At 37.4% G+C, this 18,434-nt stretch overlaps 1 protein-coding gene across 1 annotated transcript in view; it reads right to left on the bottom strand.

Moving 5' to 3' along the window:
- The window catches only part of TRHDE (thyrotropin releasing hormone degrading enzyme), a 208,590-nt gene that overhangs the window by 103,710 nt on the left and 86,446 nt on the right, over nucleotides 1–18,434 (bottom strand). Inside the window, exons 4-5 of the mRNA XM_035128521.2 lie at nucleotides 10,343–10,497; nucleotides 6,012–6,125 (exon numbers count right to left, since the gene is read on the bottom strand). Coding sequence (XP_034984412.2) covers nucleotides 6,012–6,125; nucleotides 10,343–10,497 — 269 coding nt within the window. The remainder of the gene's footprint in view (nucleotides 1–6,011; nucleotides 6,126–10,342; nucleotides 10,498–18,434) is intronic.

The raw sequence follows: 18,434 nt of genomic DNA, 5'->3' as shown, positions 1-18,434 counted from the left end.
AGAAGATAAATGTTTTAGCAGGCAATTTAAGTCCAAGATATGCACAAGCCTAATCACAACCTTCTTCTTCTTTATTTTAATCCTGCCCTTGGAGGAAATCGGCAATTGAGACCATTCATCAGGGTCTTGAGCTGTGCACTTTGAGATACTCTGAGTATTTAGCTTAATGAACTTAAGTTTAATGATTTTCCATTAATATTTATTTTTATGCTTAAACAAGCCTGCTTAAGCCCAGGTTTTATCAAAGGAAAGTGATATGCAGATATTTCAATATTAAGCTAGTTTCGGTTTCCAGAAGAAATGACAGAATCATCTAGACCATGGCGTACTATACTGTGATGGATCACTTAAGGAAAGATGAAGGATAGTTGCATGACTACTGGAGCTCTGTGCTTAATCTTTGAATAAAAGTTTGACTTTGCTAGCAACTTTATTGGATGAGTCAAGACAGAGTATATCAACAGTGGCAGTCACACTGAATTCTCCTTCCTCCATGCAGTGTTTTTAGAAGGCAGCTGCTCTGTCTCTTTCATATTTGTCTCCCTTTAAGAAAAAATATTATGCTCATAGGACTCTGCAGATATGTGATAGAGGTGTTTGATTAAAACACATATCTCCAGAAACTAGGAGCATTCCTCTCTCTCTTTTTTTTCTTTTAAAGGAAGACAGATATGGAAAAAGACAGAGTAGCTTTCTCCAACAGGGAAAGAGGAAAATTCAGTGTGACTGCCATCACCGATGTACTCTGCCTTGACTCAGCCAATAAAGTTATCAGCAAAGCCAAACTTTTATAAAGTGAATGAAAGGGAGAAGGCCATTGAGCCCTGTGAAATGCTTTCTCAGTGCTGAGTGAGGTAGTGACTGCTAAAGCATTTGACACTTTGTATTTTATGGATGAAAAGGAAAATCACTCACCAGCAATTGCTTTTGTCATCATCTCTCCCCCACCCCCCGCCCCCGTGCTACTAATATAGACATTCAAGGACAGAGAGTGTGTCAACTCCACCTACTCAAAAGTAGGAGCCATTGAAAGCTGTTGACAAATTCTAGATAGGCATATAGCTCAATCCATATTCTGTATTTTCAAAATTTGGGGTTGTTTTTTTAAGAAAAACACAATGATAAAAAGAATTAGGATACTTCATATATGATTTCTCAAGACTTTAGAACAAAGAGGTCCCATTATCTATTGTTAGAAACAGTGGCTTGAATTTTGAACTACCATGTATCAAAGCAGTTTCCTGAAATGTTGCACATATCCCATAAAAACTGATATGTGGGATCATAACAAATAATTTCTTCCTACTCTCCAACAAAGGAGATGCTACTTTAGAAGATCAAACGTCTGCGGTTAAGGAAAATATACATCTACAGCTGCAAGTTCTGGAGGGCTAAGAATACTGGTTAATAGGGTGGGTCATAATAGGTTGGAATACTGGTTAATAGGGTGGGTCATTAAAAAAAAATCGAAAATGTTTCCCCCCTTGATCTTATCTCAGGCGTATGGTATAAACATAGTCAAATTTCAAATTTGGGACAAATCGGTTAATATTTAGACCCTGCTCCTACAGATTGAAATTTTGCCTCACTACGAGTGATAAAAACATAGGAAGTGCCATTCGCAAATGGTTGAACGTGCAGTGAAGGAGGTTACTAGAGCATCTAGGATACTTATTGGAGAGAAAAGACGTGATGCTACCATCAAAACAACAATGAACAATCGCTCTAAAAGCATATTTTTAGCATGATATAATATGGTGTCCATGTACAAATTATATATTGCATAAGGCATAATTTTATTAATTACACAAAATGTAAGCATTTAGTACAATTTATACCAAGTAATTAAGTATAATGTGATGTTTTGATGCAACACATAATATGAGTGGTGTTTTCTTGTTTATGTTTACTTGTTACCATTTTTTTCCCCCAAAACCATTGGTTTTTCATGTAAATTATCAACATGTTTTATCTTAAATAAATAAATATTGCAGAAAATAATAGTATGCAACTATTATTGCTCTACATAAAACCTAAAATTTATGTTTATTAGTTCACAATTTAACATACTGTGAATTAAATGAGTCAAATTCCTATGTTTTTATCACTCGTAGTGAGGCAAAATTTCAATCTGTAGGAGCAGGGTCTAAATATTAACCGATTTGTCCCAAATTTGAAATTTGACTATGTTTATACAATACGCCTGAGATGAGATCAAGGGAGGAAACATTTCCAATAATAATAATAATAATAATAATGACCCACCCTACTGGTTAAACCACAGGAAGAGAAATGTTACCACAGGACTGTGCATTCTGTTCACACATATCATTCGGGTTAATATTGATAATGTTTCTCTTCCATGAAAACATTAACAGAAATCATCTAGCAGTGCCTGAAATATCTCAATTGATATCTGAGGATACTCTTCATCTTTCAAAATAATAATAATAATAATAATAATAATAATAATAATAATAATAGGGATATTTTAAAGGAAATCACAGTAGAGAGATCTGGATGCAATTTTCTACATCTAGAAATATGCTAGAAAATGTTTTGCAAGGAAAGTGATACTGTGAAACAGCAGCAGGCTGCCAAATGGAAATGTATGAAACCTAAAACAAAATTAGCTTCTGTGAGAAAGGAGCTGAAAGGAACTGAAAGTTCATTTTCAACTGAACTGCTGAAAATAAGAACCAAGGTAGAAGGAAGCATATAAGACCTGAGGTCAGAAGATGAATGACAATAGAATAAACCTGAAGACAAAGGTGTGTAAATCAATATAATATTTCACAAATAGGAGGCAATGAGAGATGTTGCTTTAGGGTGGCCAGGTGAAAAGGGGGCCAGGGCTTCTGCATCTTTAATAGTTGTGCAGAAAAGAGAATTTCAGCAGAAGTAGATTGTCATACAGAAGATCTGCACAACTGTTACAGGTTCAGGATCTCTGAACCTGTGGATCTGTGGATCTTCAGCTTTGCTCGAATCTGAAAGCTGATAGGCTTCAGAGCTAGAGAACTCTTATCCATTAAGACATGGAAACTGAGTTCAAACCAGGCTTGAAATAGGGAAGACACTACAGTGGTACCTCTACTTACGAATAACTCTACTTACGAATGTTTCTACTTATGAATGGAGCTCCGTCCGCCATCTTGGATGCGGTTTAGATAGCATTTTTTCTACTTACGAATTTTTAGATAGGATTTTTTCTACTTACGAATTTTTTCTCCCAATGAATTCCTATGGGATTCGACTTACAATTTTTTTCTACTTACAAATGAGTGTTTGGAACGCATTAAATTCGTAAGTAGAGGTACCACTGTATTTTCTTTTCAGCCAGAGTTTGCTAAGTTACTTTGTATTCCTATGTCCTCCTGAATCTGCATGTTTTGCTGTAAAATGCTGTGGTTTGTTTATTTGTTTATTTTCTGCTATTCAATAAAATATTCTTACTGGACATTGTCTGCATATGGGTGTACAAGTGCTGATTGGATTGAAACATTTGCTGAAGGCCTGAATCCTATGTAATGGGAGAGGTTTTTTGGGCTTTTCAGCAATCTTTTAGCCCAGGCATCCCCAAACTGCGGCCCTCCAGATGTTTTGGCCTACAGCTCCCATGATCCCTAGCTAACAGGACCAGTGGTCAGGGATGATGGGAATTGTAGTCTAAAACATCTGGAGGGCCGAAGTTTGGGAATGCCTGTTTTAGCCCAAACGTTTTAAATCTTGATATTTTATTTATGTCATTTTATTTTATTTTATTTTACCCTTGGGTCATTTTGATTGCCTTTTTCTGAAACTTTTTTTAAAAAACAATATCCTTTTTGAGGTGCAATCTCCAACTTCAGAAATATTCTGTTCACCACAAAGTATCTAACATTTGTGTCACTATCTTATTGGGCCATCAGAATACAAATTCCAATTATACCTACTCATAATAATTTTATCTATTAATGTTATATTTATTTCTATTTTCAGTGACAATTTATTGTTTAGTTGTCAAGCACATAATTCTGCCTCATGCCCATTTTAATCTGAATACCACATATTCTCATTTTCATTAACACACCTTGCTCAACCCATCTGGACACTGAGCAAGTTTTCTCTCTTTAAAATATGCTTACTTTGCAGGACAGCTTCTAAGGCAAAATTATTCTGTTTTTGTTAAAGTGATTATGAGCAGAACGAATGACTCTGGTACAGCAAAGATAAAATCAAGAATATGACCAACGTAGTCTATGACATTTCACTATGGTAAAATCAACAAAAGCTGCTAGGTTCCATTGCATTTATAATTAGACAGACTTTATTGTAATTCAAGATGTGTTTTTGAAAGTAAAATCTTTAAGAATAATAAATATTACAATGAGTGCTTAGGTGAATTAAAGAAATTTACATTTGAAAAACAGATGTCAGTTTTGATAAAGGGTTACTTTGCATTTTTCATAGTGAATTTTTGAACTAAAAAAAATAAAAGGATAAATCTGTCAAAAATAATAAATCACATTTTAACAAAAATATTAAACTGTAATACAATACCTGTGCACAAGTATTCTTACAAGAACACTACAAACAATATTTTCCCAAGGGAAGTACTACAAAAAAGCATCTTATTACCATATGACAAATGTTATATATTAAATAAACTCAAATCAGCTGTGGCATAAGCCAAATTTGTTAGTCTTTAAGGTGACACAAAAAAAAATTCTAACACTGCTACTATTCTGGAAATAGAATCACTTGGCACTCTGAGCACCACAAGGCTTTAAGGAGCCCATTCATATTATTATGGGAAGTTAAATGTAACAGTGTTAAGAATCACATAAAATGTTGCTCTGCAATTACTATTTATGCTCTTGAATGCAGAGGAAACAGTTACTTAACTTAGCATGCACCCTAACCAATGGCTTCAAGTTGCAAGAAAGGAGATTCCGACTAAACATCAGGAATAACTTTTTGACAGTAATAGTAATAATAGTAATAATAATTATGATCTGTACCCCACTCATCTCGCTGGGTTGTCCCAATTGTTGTTCAACAGTGGAAGAGACTCCCACGGAGGGTGATGGACTCTCCCACCTTGGAGGTTTATAAGCAGAGCTTGGGTGGCCATCTGTCATGCATGATCTAGCTGAGATTCCTGCATTGCAGGGGGTTGGACTAGATGACTCTCAGGTCTACTTCCAGCTCTACAATAATGTGATTCTGCGATGCAGCTGATGACTAACTTGATGTTATTTCTTTTGTAGTGAACGGAATATTGCACGGCTGGAACACTGTCAACTGATTTCACACCTACCGACTTTGCTTTAGTGAATAACTGATAGTTGCACATACCATTTGGCTTCTTCTCTCCAGTGCTCTGGCAGCATGCTGCAAATATATGAAGCCGTCTCATACTTAAATCAGAAGGCTGGAACATTTAGCCCATTGTCTGTGTTGTGACTTACAGTGAGTCTACAAGACCACAGGAAAACATATTTGCCGGCCCCACTACTTGAGATCCTTTGAACTAGAGATACAAACGATTGAACGCATGAAGAGACTGCTAGGACAAGCCAATGGTCCATCCACTCTAGCATCCTGTTTTCACAGTGGCTGAACAGCAAGTAGGATCTGAGCAGAAGAACACTCTATCCTTCTGTGGCTTCTGCCTCCAACTGAGTAGCAGGCAGGGCAGAGCCATCCTGGCTAGAAGCCATTTATAGCTTTCTTCTCCATGATTTGTCAAATCCTTTTTTAAAAAGCCCCCCAAGTATAGACAGCCATGACTGCCTCCAGTGGCAGCTCGTTCCATTATTTAACTATGTGTTGAATGAATAAGGACTTGCTTTCCTCCATCACGAATCTTCCAACATTCACCTTCATGGGATGTCTACTTGATTGGACTTGGGATCTTCTGTATGCAAACGTATGTTCTACCATTACGCTAGCTTCCTTTTTTTTAATGAGCAAAACAACAAGAAAACAAAGTGACTTGCAAAGTACAGAAAAAAGTACCAGCTTACCAGATTCCAACCTGGATACAGGTAGTCAGTTCCAACAAATTCAAAATAGTGAGCAAAGCCTTCTTTTAGCCACACATCTTCCCACCATACTGGGGTCACAAGGTCACCAAACCACTAAAAGAAATGAACAAAACTATGGTTTTAAAATATCATTTGTTCACATTCTATTTATGCAACAGGTTCCAAACATAATTGATGAAAAGTTACTGCATTTCTCAGTGGTGACTTCTTATACCTTTTCCTTAATTGTTTCAAAAGATTTTAATAAGGGATTCCTATAGGTTTCCCCTATAAGCAGAAAAAGGTGTCTTGTAAGATAACTGCATCCTAGACATTTGATACTAAGCCTCCTTTAAGGTTTCAATAAGTACTGCACCAGAAACTCAGAAACAAAATTAAACATTTGCTTTAAAAAAAATGGGGGGGGGGAGCCAACAATGAATCTATACAATGAATTGGTGCTGTAACAAGAAAAGGCACTTAAATCTTGCAATACTGGAAAGAAATGGGGGGGGGGGACTACATCATGCTTTGCAAGGTGGTCTTTGGCCCCAGAAACTAGGGCAGAGAAAAATTGCTTTTTATTTCCAGCATGGTTCCTGACTTTCACTAACTATACAGAAGGTCAGAAATATCTTGCCTACACAAGTATCAAAAGAACCTCTTGGATTTTCAGAATAGTAAACCATCTACACTTGTATCAAGGGCTTGCAAATGTAGTCCAATTAACGGGCGTTCCCAGGTGATTTACTATTTAATGTAATTACTTATGTGTAATTAAAATTGCTCCACCTCCACTAACTGGAGAGTGGGCTATTTAATCTCCAACCACTGAAGAGTTCCTGGTGTGATCATTTCTAGGCTATCCCTTCTCACTATCATGAGCCTTTCTGTATTGTTTCCTTGGAATTGCTTTGGACTGCTGTCTCTGTGATTCCAAACAGCTTTTATAGGCATGATAGCTACCAAGTGAGAAGTTCTGAGAATATCAAAAATGAAACAATTGAAGGAGAAGGTGAACCACACCAAAAAATAAACACACACCACCACCTTGTTTTGTTTTTGAAAAACCTCCCCCACTCCTTCTAATGATTCCAATGGAAAGGAATTCATCATGACTAGGGAAAATCAGGCTTGTTTTGGGAGGGTGCTGGGAGTACAAGGGTGCTTAGGATCCTGTAACATGTTGACAAAGCACCCTGTTTCTTGCCTCACAACAGGCAGAGAGACACTGGAAAAAACAAAACAAGAAGAGCCATCTACCATAACAGCAGGTAGGCCTTCAGAATTGAACATCTTTCTTCCCTTACTGTGTGGGAGGCCTGGTCCCTCTTATGGTCCCTCAGTAGCTCTCCAAAGGGCAACAGGATTGCTCCTAAATCTTTTTTTCTTTCTTTTTAAAAGATTCAGATATGTATTTGGCATTTGCAACAGCATTGACTTCCTCATGATAACCGTATGCTACTATCACCCCATATCATTTAAACTGCCTCTAATGGAAATGACTTCCAACGAAGTGAACCCATAAAATATTGCTGAACCTTTTATCTCATTGTAGTTAGCTTCAAGCAAAACATGTCGAAGGAGCTGAAGATCAACGTCAAATGAGAACAGTGCTTTGTGCTCTCATCCTATAATTAGTTAGGGATGCATTTCATTGTCAAACAATTGTAGAGTGGTCATATTCAAATCTTTGAAACAAGCAAACCATCTTATTTTGCCACCTTTTCAGGTTGTGAGCAAATTATTCACTTGTAAACCTAGTTACAAATGTTTAGTAACATTAAAATCATATGACAGCCAGTGTAGTGTAATGGTTAGAGTGTCAGGTGACTAAGGATGGATAGCTGTCCCAGCATTTATTACAAGAAGATAAGCCACTGCAATTTTTAATTGTTTGATTATCATTTTTATTTTACCATATGCAACATAGCACATCTAAGTGCTCTTGATTAAATAGATTATTTATTTTAAAAAATTGATTTTAATACGAGTCCTTAAAAATGCATGGGGATCATGTTTTTTTATTTAAAAAGAGACACTCCTCACACACTTACAATTGGGGGGAATGTCTCTTTTGAGTTTATTGTACACCGTGAAATACATCTGCATCATCTAAAAATAAATGATGCCCATTCCAAAGAAGTATTCATTCATATGCAAATCTATGCACTTTTAATCAATTAACAGATTAAATCCACATGATTAACCAAATCAGAGTCCTAGTTAGAATATATTTTTCAAGTAATTAGACTGCAATAACAATACACCTTAGAAATTCCATAAGATTATCAAATTGAAACAGAAGGATACTTCATGATCTCATGTCACAGAATCATATAATCAGTGTTCTATGGACAAATTGTTGATGGTGTAAATAAGTTGGGTTGGCTCCAAACCAAGAGACCCTTCGGCCCGTAGAAGGCTTTTGATCCAATGGACTGGTCCCACTGGTGGCCGGGGCAAGAAGACCATTTTCACCAATTCCCTGGTTTCCCTCTCCCTCCACAATGTTATAGAGAAGCCTGCAGAACACATTCCAAAGTATATGAGGAACTGCAGGAAAAAATCAGGAAAAGTTGGCTCCCTCCATCTCACTTTACACCAATGAGAAGGACGTTTGGATCCAAGCCATTCTTAATTAATGAAAGGGAGGGGAAAATACTCTTATTAGATTAATAGGTATGCTGAGTATATAACCAACTCTTCTGGAAATGTTTTCAACTAGCAAAAGACTCCTTATATTTCACAGGTGCCTATTTCACAGATGTTCAATCTCAGTTTTTTGGAAGAATACTAAATTTGAAAAAAATATGACCTAATGGAAACAAAATTGTAATAATAGGAAATAGTGTGATGCATTTTGAACAAAATGTATTCCACTAATTTAGCATTTGTAGTTAAGCAAGAGTGAACAGCTTCTAGAACTTTTATTTGAATATTCTCACTTTTTAGTTTGAGCGGATCTTATCAAATGATGTTTTCTGAAGGAAGAGATTAACTAAAATGGATGAGGGGATAATCCACTTATTACAGTTAATCAGAGGTGAGGAAAACTCTGTCAGTTCATTTCATTCATACAGAAGAGATTTCTCCTTGGTTGTCTTATCACTACGAAATATATGCTGCACTTCTGATAGATCTGTAATAATTAAAATTTAGCAGGTATAAAAGTATTGACTAACCAGAGAAAACAAGCACTTCTGGTGGATCAAATATTGTATCAATAATAGTAGGCTTTTTATCAGTGACCACCACAAAGTACACTAGTCTCGAGATTATTTAGCGCTCTACCAAATCACATGTCCATGTGAGAGGGTATATAACACTGCATACTCAATACAACATCTAACCAGTTCCTATGGCATTCCCCGCTCATGATCTGCAATTGGTTCAATATTTTTTTCAAGTCGTACTACATTATTCAATTTCCTCTATGAGTTTGAGATATTATTTGTATGCTACAATGGCTGGTTATTTCTGATACGAGATCAGCAACGGATGCAATTTTGGGCTTTGAGAAAGGTCTCAAGTGGAATATCTCTCATGCACAAAATGGCGCTTCGGGTTACGACCATTTCGGGTTACGAACTGCGTCCTGGAACGGATCGTGTTTGTAACCTGAGGTACCACTGTACATTTAGAATCAAATATTACCTTTGTTTCAAGAGGGAAAAATGAAGTTTCTGTTCCCTCTACACTATGTCTAACTTTTGCACTCATCTTATGTTACTAAAATGTTATATTTAGATTAAAGAAAAATGTGAAATCAATGTAAAGGGTTAACTGTAATATTTTTCAGTATATTTAAGAATCACAATAAACACAGAAGTATGATATTCATCGTTCATATACAGAGAACCATTGCAGAAACATAAAGAAAAAACCACTTCCCAAGTTTATGTACGTGAGTAAGAGTGACTATGAAATTTATTTCAGTCACTGCAAATTTTGACAAGAACATGAAACTCGGCTTGAAACAGTTATGGTGCTATAATTAATCACTTCCTGAGAACATCACTATGCTTAACTATATAAAGACAAAAGTCCATTACAAATCACACCAAAGGGAAGGAAATTTTACAATATTGATCCGGTTCCCATTTCTTGAATGTTGGTGAACTTATAATGCTCATCATTATAGTGTTTATTATACTTAATGTATGTCTGTCTGCTCATCATAGTAATGCCCATAATTGATGCGTTTCCCTTCTGTGTAACTAAAATGAGTTTTCCTGTGAGAACAGTCAACATGGAAAACGCTTTGATTTAGACAACGACAACGACAGTTTTCAGTAGCATGCTCACAAGTGATAAGGTTTATCTCCTACCTGATGGCATAGCTCATGCACAATGACCATAGTGACATCAAGTAAGTATGATATGGAAGAAATGCTTGGATCCAGAAGTATCCTCTGCTCCACAAAAACACTTAGTCCCCAGTTTTCCATAGCAGCATACGGATGCTTAGGCACAGCTAATAAATCTAGAAACAGAATGAAATGTACTTTTACTGCGCTTGTGGGATCTATTATGATCTACAATTCCTGGTAAATAAAAAAACCATAAACCATATTTAGAATTATTTTTTTCCAAACAACTCTGCACAAATAAAAATGCAATAACACACTAGTAACACTAATAATTATTTTTGTTAGCAGAGACGCTTCTCTTCTAGTGTCATTTCTTCCCGTGTCTCAACATGATGTAACATACTTTGAATGGGATTTGGTGTCACTTACTGTTTGTGGTAGCAAAACAATAACAATAAAATTAAAAAAACACCTGTAAAACAATGGGAAATCCCCATTCATCAGGTTGGAGCTGTAATAGAATGGCTTAAGACACTGTCTTAAATCAGGGCCCGCAAATTCTAATTCTACAGAACGTTACTCCTCCACTCACAGGTGGGATTAACACACGCTCACACCCTTGAACTTAATGGAACTAGCCTCTGAGTAGAACTGTGCAGCATTACGCAGTGACTCTTCACAGCCAACATTCTCAATACTGTATTAAAGATAATTTAAAACATTTGTCCTTCTGCAAAAAATTGTCATTTTTAAAAATGTGATTTTTAATAGAAACCTTTGGAGCAAATGTTTTATAGGTAGGACAAACTCAGATCAACACATGCAAAAATAATAATATTAAAAACATTGATTTTTGAAATAGCAGCAAAGAGAGAAAACAAAAGAAAGAAAAAGAAATCCTGCAGACAGTCATATGTAAAATGAAAGGAAATTGCTACTTTTAAGGTGAGAAGCAAAACTAATGACATTTGGCCCAGCCACAATTAGAATATTGGACTTTAAGCTCATGTCTCAATGGGTATCCTTGAGACAGTCTCATATTTCTCAGCCTAAAGTACCCTACAGTACTTTATGCTAATTATAGGCAGTTATTGTTATTAGTACAAATCCTATACTACCCTTCACCCAAGGGATTAAGGGGTGGGTGGGTTACAATATAAAACAGAAAAATACATACCATATTAAAAAATGAAAACATCAATCAGTTTAGGATAACACTTCATTCATCTGATGAAATGGACTCTGGTCCACAAGAGCTTGTGTCATTAATAGTTGTTCTAGTCTTTGAGATGGGATGGAAGGCCTCAGCTCACAGGCCAATCATGGCCTATCAAGGGATGCAGTCTGGCTCACACCCACCTCTCAATCTTCTAACATTACTATTGATGCCAGCAGATGGGCTTGACGGGATTCTGTGTTAAATCCTACTCAGTGGGTTGTCCCACCCACCTGTCAAAGTTGGCCTTCCAAAAGAGATACTTACTAGTACCACTATCTCTTATGTTTTACCCTGGTAACACTATGGAGATATTGCACATTGAAATTTGTGTGGTGGCATTGTTATGGCCCACATTAGCTGGAAAAAAAATCTTCTCTTCCAGACCAGCAAGCAAGACAACTTCATGATTTCTGAATCTGGCTTGTTTCCATCAGGTGTCAAGAGTGGTAAAGACAAGTCTGCAAAGGAACAACTGTAAGAGTTTATTGTTTCTTGGCAACTGTGCAGTGCCTTTTAAATTAGGAACTCTGGAATGGAGGTTATCCTTGCCAAAGTTGGGCTTGAAGTCAGTGTCATTCAGCAGTGACGTCAAGCCCTAATTCAACTGGCTAAATTCCAAGATATTACAGTCAGGAACTCTGGAGTGCCGCTGATCCAAGCAGGTTTAAAGTTACCACCAACAATCAGCTGATTTGCAATAACTTCAAGCCTTGCTTGGATAGGCTGACATCTCCCTTTGCAGTTCAGCTGCAAAGGATAAAACTGATAACCAGAGATCATGGCCCCACCTACCTATCCAAGTAGCCAGTCAGGTATGGGGAGACAGGGAATCAGTCTGATGGAATGAAAAGTTTCCCCACCCAGGCCATAGCAGAGACCAACCACAATTTCTGTTTGTATTACAACAACCTACTTAATTGGAAACTGAAGCAATTTTGATTTTTGTCTCCTTGAATTATTTTCATTATATTTTGTTCATACTGCAAAACCAGTCAAAATACTGATTTCCTTATATTGGTGGGTAGTGTGGTCCCATCACTTTATTCATAAAAGGCAGCATATCCAACTAAGTTATACTCCAAGGTACTTAGGCTATATGCATCCATTTCATATATCTAACAATCAATGAAGGTCTTTATAACACCTGGAGTATCTGCTGGTCCTGAGAAAAGGCTCTAGTGTAGTACTGTCTGCTTGTCATATTCATCCTATGCCAAAGCAAATGGAGCAAATACTTTGTTTTTGGCAGCTGGATAAATGGGTTTTAGACATTCATCCCCCCCCCCCAGTAAAATAATATCATGCAGATATGATTCAATGATTTGTGTAGCAAAATCTGTATGTAAGGTCCTAGTATCTTTTGTTTCCAAACATTTAATTAAAGCATCATAATTATTCGAGTTGTGCAACAGTATATGATTAGAACCCATTATTCTTAACCAATATAATCATGATGCAAAACAGAAACTATCAGTATAACACTAGCCATTTAAAAGTGATTTGAAGAACAATCTGGTTTTTTTTTAATTTCACATTTGTCTTTGGGCTCACATCTAAGTTTCTTTCGTTGCTATCTAATTTAAAAGTGGTGGTTCCTTTTCAATTTGCTTAGTCAATTACATAAAGCCCTTGGGCACCCCTACCTTGAAATGATCAAGTATGCATAACAGAAAAGCTTGCAAGACATCTACCTGCAGCAGGTGTGCCCTACATTTGCAACTTCTCTGCATGTGTCCCCATGACTATTGCTTACACAGCTGTTGTTTATCTACCTTATTCCCTTCCCTGGGCATACTAGAAAATACCGGTACTAACTTGTAGTGAATTTACTCCTGGACTAGCTTCTATATTATCATCAGTTCCTGGTCAAAATGCAGCATGCACACGAAAGCTCATACCAAAATATAAACTTAGTTGGTCTTTAAGGTGCTACTGAAGGAATTTTTTTATTTTACTATTCATGAAGCTATCCTTATAAAGAAGCAATGAAACATGTTGTCACACCAACCGCTTTGAATACAAAGTATAATTTATAACAATGCACAGATGAAAAATTAACCCATAATATTTAACAAATAAATATCTTGCTACAAATGGATCTAGCTGCAACTCCAAACATATTCAGTAATGTTTACTAAATAGATACACAGTTATGCATGATGTGAAGCAATATGTTGTCATTTTGTATAAAAATTGCTGTGGGACCTAGATGTTGCAAGAGTGATATAAATTTTAAAAATAAAAAACCAGGACCTGCAAAAAAAATTTACATAATTACAGTCAGCCAGCCATGACTTTTCCAAGGATACATCATTCCATGCTCCCCGGTTTTCAATTCTCCTCCCCTCATATTTCAGTATTCCTTCATGCCCAGTGAATATGTGCTGTACTCATCAGGATATTTTGGGTCCCCCTCCAAATTTTTCATACTTCTGCCACTCTTTGTGTTCTCAAAAGCTTTCCAATGCATTCCTGTTCTGCTTGGATTATGTCTTTTCGGGTGAATCTGAATCCATAATAAGATTGTAAGCTAAGTATTTATATTGTTATGAGGTGGAGGGGGGGCAGAGGGTTAGGCTGCATGCCAAACCTAGTGGGAGAGATCAAGGAGGGAGGGCAACTTGTTGCTGTAAGCTCAACAGTTGTGGAATGGGACTTTCTCAGCCATAGGCTCCCTCACAAAAGAGGCGAGGGTGCAGAGACATTGGGGGGGGGGAACTCTGTTCTCATGGAAGCACATCAAGAGAGAAGAAGTGCCTCCTATAAGAGGGACTAGCCTTATTCAAAGAATCAGTTTAATACAAGAATTCAGACTGACCAAACAAGTAAGCTGAGCTACACATTACAAAAGAGAGAAGCTCAAGGGTTGCTAAAGGGTTGCCAACATTAAAGGAAAACATTTATCAGAAAAAGACAAAACCTCAGTCTCTTAAGAGAAATTTTCTTTTCCTCTCTGTAATATCCCTTTATTACGTTATAAAAGCAGAAATCTACAACTTACATTTATCATACTTTCCCCAAAGCTTCAAGTGGCAATTAAAGGAAACTAGAACTTGCGTGTGAACTTTTACAACGTGTTCCCTTATAATGGGATATGCTAGGCAACTTAATAAAGGAAATTGCTAACTAATACATCACCTCTTGCTCATGATCTGACTTTCAGAACAAATTTAGTTAGTGAACAGGAGACACGGGAGACACCTGTTGGAAGTGTAAACCAGCAACAACAGCAGGAACCAAACTGGTGTTAGAGGATGCCTGTGGCTCCCTCCCCCACCATCCAGTCTATCTCTAGCTCAGGCATAGGCAACCTTGGCTCTCCAGATGTTTTGGAACTACAACTCCCATTATCCCTAGCTAACAGGACCAGTGGTCAGGGATCTGGGAGCTGTAGTTCCAAAACAATTGGAGAGCCAAGGTTGCCTATGCCTGCTCTAGCTGTACCAAAGCCTAAAGCTCAACAACTCAGTATCAAATCACTTCCAAGCCTTCACACATCCCTCATGGTGGGACTGTTTAGACAGGGCTATGCTTGTGACATATGGTGACCAAAAGTGTATACAGTATTCCAAATATGATCCTACCATAGATATGTGTGTGTGTGTGTGTGTGTGTGTGTGTGTGTGTGTGTATCACATCCCAGGAAATGGCTTCCAACTTGCTGGCTAAACCTAGTGAGGGTAGCCAATGGGTCATAAGCCCTCACTGAATCAGTGGACTTAGAGAGTTGTCTATCACCTGCATGCAAAGACAGGCTCCAGAGGATTGAGAGGACGAGACCAAGAGCAGGTCCAACAGTCAAGAAGGTGGTTTCTCTGTGTGCTGTAGAGGGAAATGAAGTGGGGCTTCTCAACCAGTGAAGGTAGCTCATCTAGGAGAAGGAAAACTCTGGTCCTAAACCTCTGCTTCCTTACAGCCATAGTCATTTGTGAGAAAGGCTCCAGAAGTAAACGCCGAGGAACAATCCACACCCAATACCTTGTGGAACATCTTTGAGAGAATAAAAGGCTAGGGAGCAAACACTACACAAATCCGGAGTGGAGTACCTAAGACAGTGCACCTTGTATGCCTCTTCTAGCAACTCCTACGGCCAAGCTGGTGCCCAAAGTATTGCCCTGCTTTCTTTTGGACCACCTTACTGAGGTCTTCTTGTCTGGGCAGCCCAGGATCTCCATACACACTGCCCAGAATTGCACCCCAGAAAAGTCACTTAGGGGCTGCTAACGCAGCAAAAACAACACAGCAAGTAGCAGTTGCCGCAGAAGGCATTGTGATTCTCCAGCAGTTTGACTCCATTGTCTCTCGCGACAGACAGACGCCAACAACCAACACCTAAATGTGAACTTATGAAGCAGCCTTTATACCAAGCCAGATCACTGGTCCATCCAGGAGCATGCAAAGCATTTTACTTCCCAAAATGAGCTTCAGCTCTCCCTGGAAAAAGACATGTAACACATACTTGTTTGTTGTAGGTCTTTTCCAACTAATCACACAAGAGAGTATAGTGGAAAGTTTCTAAATTAAAGGACGTAACTCCATGGCTGCATACACAGATCAGCCATGCTACTCAAGGTCCTGTCCCAAAGTTTCAAAATGTAAAATAATCCTGCTTTAGAGTTGTTAAGACTCAAGAAAAACAAACAAGTGGAACAGAAATCACCAGGGAAGGAAAGACAGCTGTCAAAAATGAAAAGAAATATGGAGTGTCCCTCAAACGGAAAGATGTAGAGAGCCATATTAATCCTTAAAAACAATTATCAACCCAGAGTTTTAAAACAAACATGTATTTAATGGGTTTGTTGGAAAGCTAGCAGAAGCTGTCCTTCTCTTTTCTTTTAATCCCTTGTAGGTAGCAGTGCTACTGATTATTTACGCTCTCAGGAAAGGGATTTACATAGCCTTATCTGAAATGATGAAGTAATCTATAACACTTACTCAAAATACCATGCATGCACCTTTCTGTAATACATCTGTCTACTGAAATACATATATTAGCATTCATAACTGACTAAGGTAGCTACAAAATCTTTGTTTTTTTCATATTTAAATGCTCATTTAGGGCACAACTAGACGTGACAATGGAACTAGACATGACATTCCCAAGAAGTAACTCGGGTCCTTCAAATGCTCTATTAAAACTGCATGAAGAGAGGCAGGAAGGAAACAATTTTCCCACCCCAACCCACTTTTTAAAGACTGCTTTTTCATCGGGGGGGGCACTTTTTCACTAGAACCCAGCCAGAAGAAAAGCATGTAAATAAAGCAATTTGGGTGGAAGTGTTCAAAGGCCCACTCCCAATTTAAATAGCCCTCATACCTAAGCATTTTGTAGGTAGTTGAGGGCAGACGCAATTCTCTATACAAGTCTGCAGTTATTGGATTTCATTTGGCCCTTACTGTGGAAGGCTGTGGAGATAAGATAGCAATCTGAGTCTAAAACTGTATGCCATTATTTCAGTCAGAGTCAAATGCATGTTAGAGACCCCTGAGGAAAAATAACTGACATACAGCAGTTCATTGTTGACTTTTTATTGCTTCCTATTGCACAACGAAGTATTTCTTAATATTAAGTGGCATAAACAATGGATGGCTTTTGATATAACAGATGCTTAATGCATTGTAAAATTTAAAGATCCCAAGGGTAGAAAAGAAAAGAAAGAACTATGAGTGGGGAGAAGGTGAAGAAGGAAAAAATAAGTTGCTACATGGAAAGAAAAGTTAAATCATCATATTTTTAAAAAGCCTTTTTCTGTTATATTTAGTACATGACATGCATATTTTTTAAATGCCTTATACATTTGTATAGCACCTATTCATTGTCCATAGTTTTACAATTTTTTTAAAAAGCATCAAATCATTCAGTGATGGACTGAAAAATGAATTCAATTTTCCACTGACAGTGAATTACATTTCATGTACAAACAGCACTGAAATTATAAGCAATGCTTTGTCTTATGAAACAATACCTGAAAGAATCCATCTGAATTTATTCATGGCGTTTTGCGAGAGCAAGCATCTTTCAGAAAGTTTCTAGTGAGGCAAGCTAATGCAAAACTCACAACATAAATATTTCCTCTCTGCTTCATTGCTTGTACGTTCTTCATACACACTCTCCCTGCCCCATCTCAGTCTATGTTAGATCAAAGAATTGACACTGACAGAATGTATACAGAGGCAGAGACGGAAGCCAGATTGTGGCAATTCTAAGTTGCACTGACAGTGCACAATGTTCAGGCGTTGCGGTGTATAAGACATTCATCAAGTAAAGAAATGCATTCTCATCTGAAAATATTTAGGAGAGAGAATTGGTGCGGCCCTCCCAAAAGCGGTGTTTTTAAGATAAATGCTAAGTGTACCGACAGGATGGGAAATTGCCAACAGCTATTTTCCTAACACCATAGTTAATAGAGCATGAGGACTGTATAGCTAAAAACAACATGTATCTGATCACTGCACACTTATACACTGCCAAAATTCTAACAACCAACTACAAATATAAGACTTCCATAGCAAAACCAGGCATCCTTTCATTTAAGTATGCCAAGTTAAAATATAAAATAGAATGTATTGCTTTAGGTGACACACTTATAAAAAAACATTATAAATACTGTACATGTTATAAATGTATTTTAAGGTCATGAAACTTATCCGTTTAAAAATACCATTTAGGCAAGACATGGCCTTTTGGGGGAGGGTGTGGCAAGCTGAATTAAAAAGCATAAAAGAAAATGCCGAACCACAGCTCATAATAATAATAATATATAAACATTTAAAATTCTGTTTCAGAATATTCAGTCACACATCTGCATTACATTTTGAAGGCACACAAAACCACTCTCTGTTGTATTGACAAGATCTTCCTCTCCACATTAGCACAGGAAACCTAGCTTG

The sequence above is a fragment of the Zootoca vivipara genome, chromosome 10 (assembly GCF_963506605.1).
Source record: "Zootoca vivipara chromosome 10, rZooViv1.1, whole genome shotgun sequence".
NCBI classification, from domain to species: Eukaryota; Metazoa; Chordata; class Lepidosauria; order Squamata; family Lacertidae; genus Zootoca; species Zootoca vivipara.
This window is presented reverse-complemented; position numbering and strand designations above follow the sequence as displayed.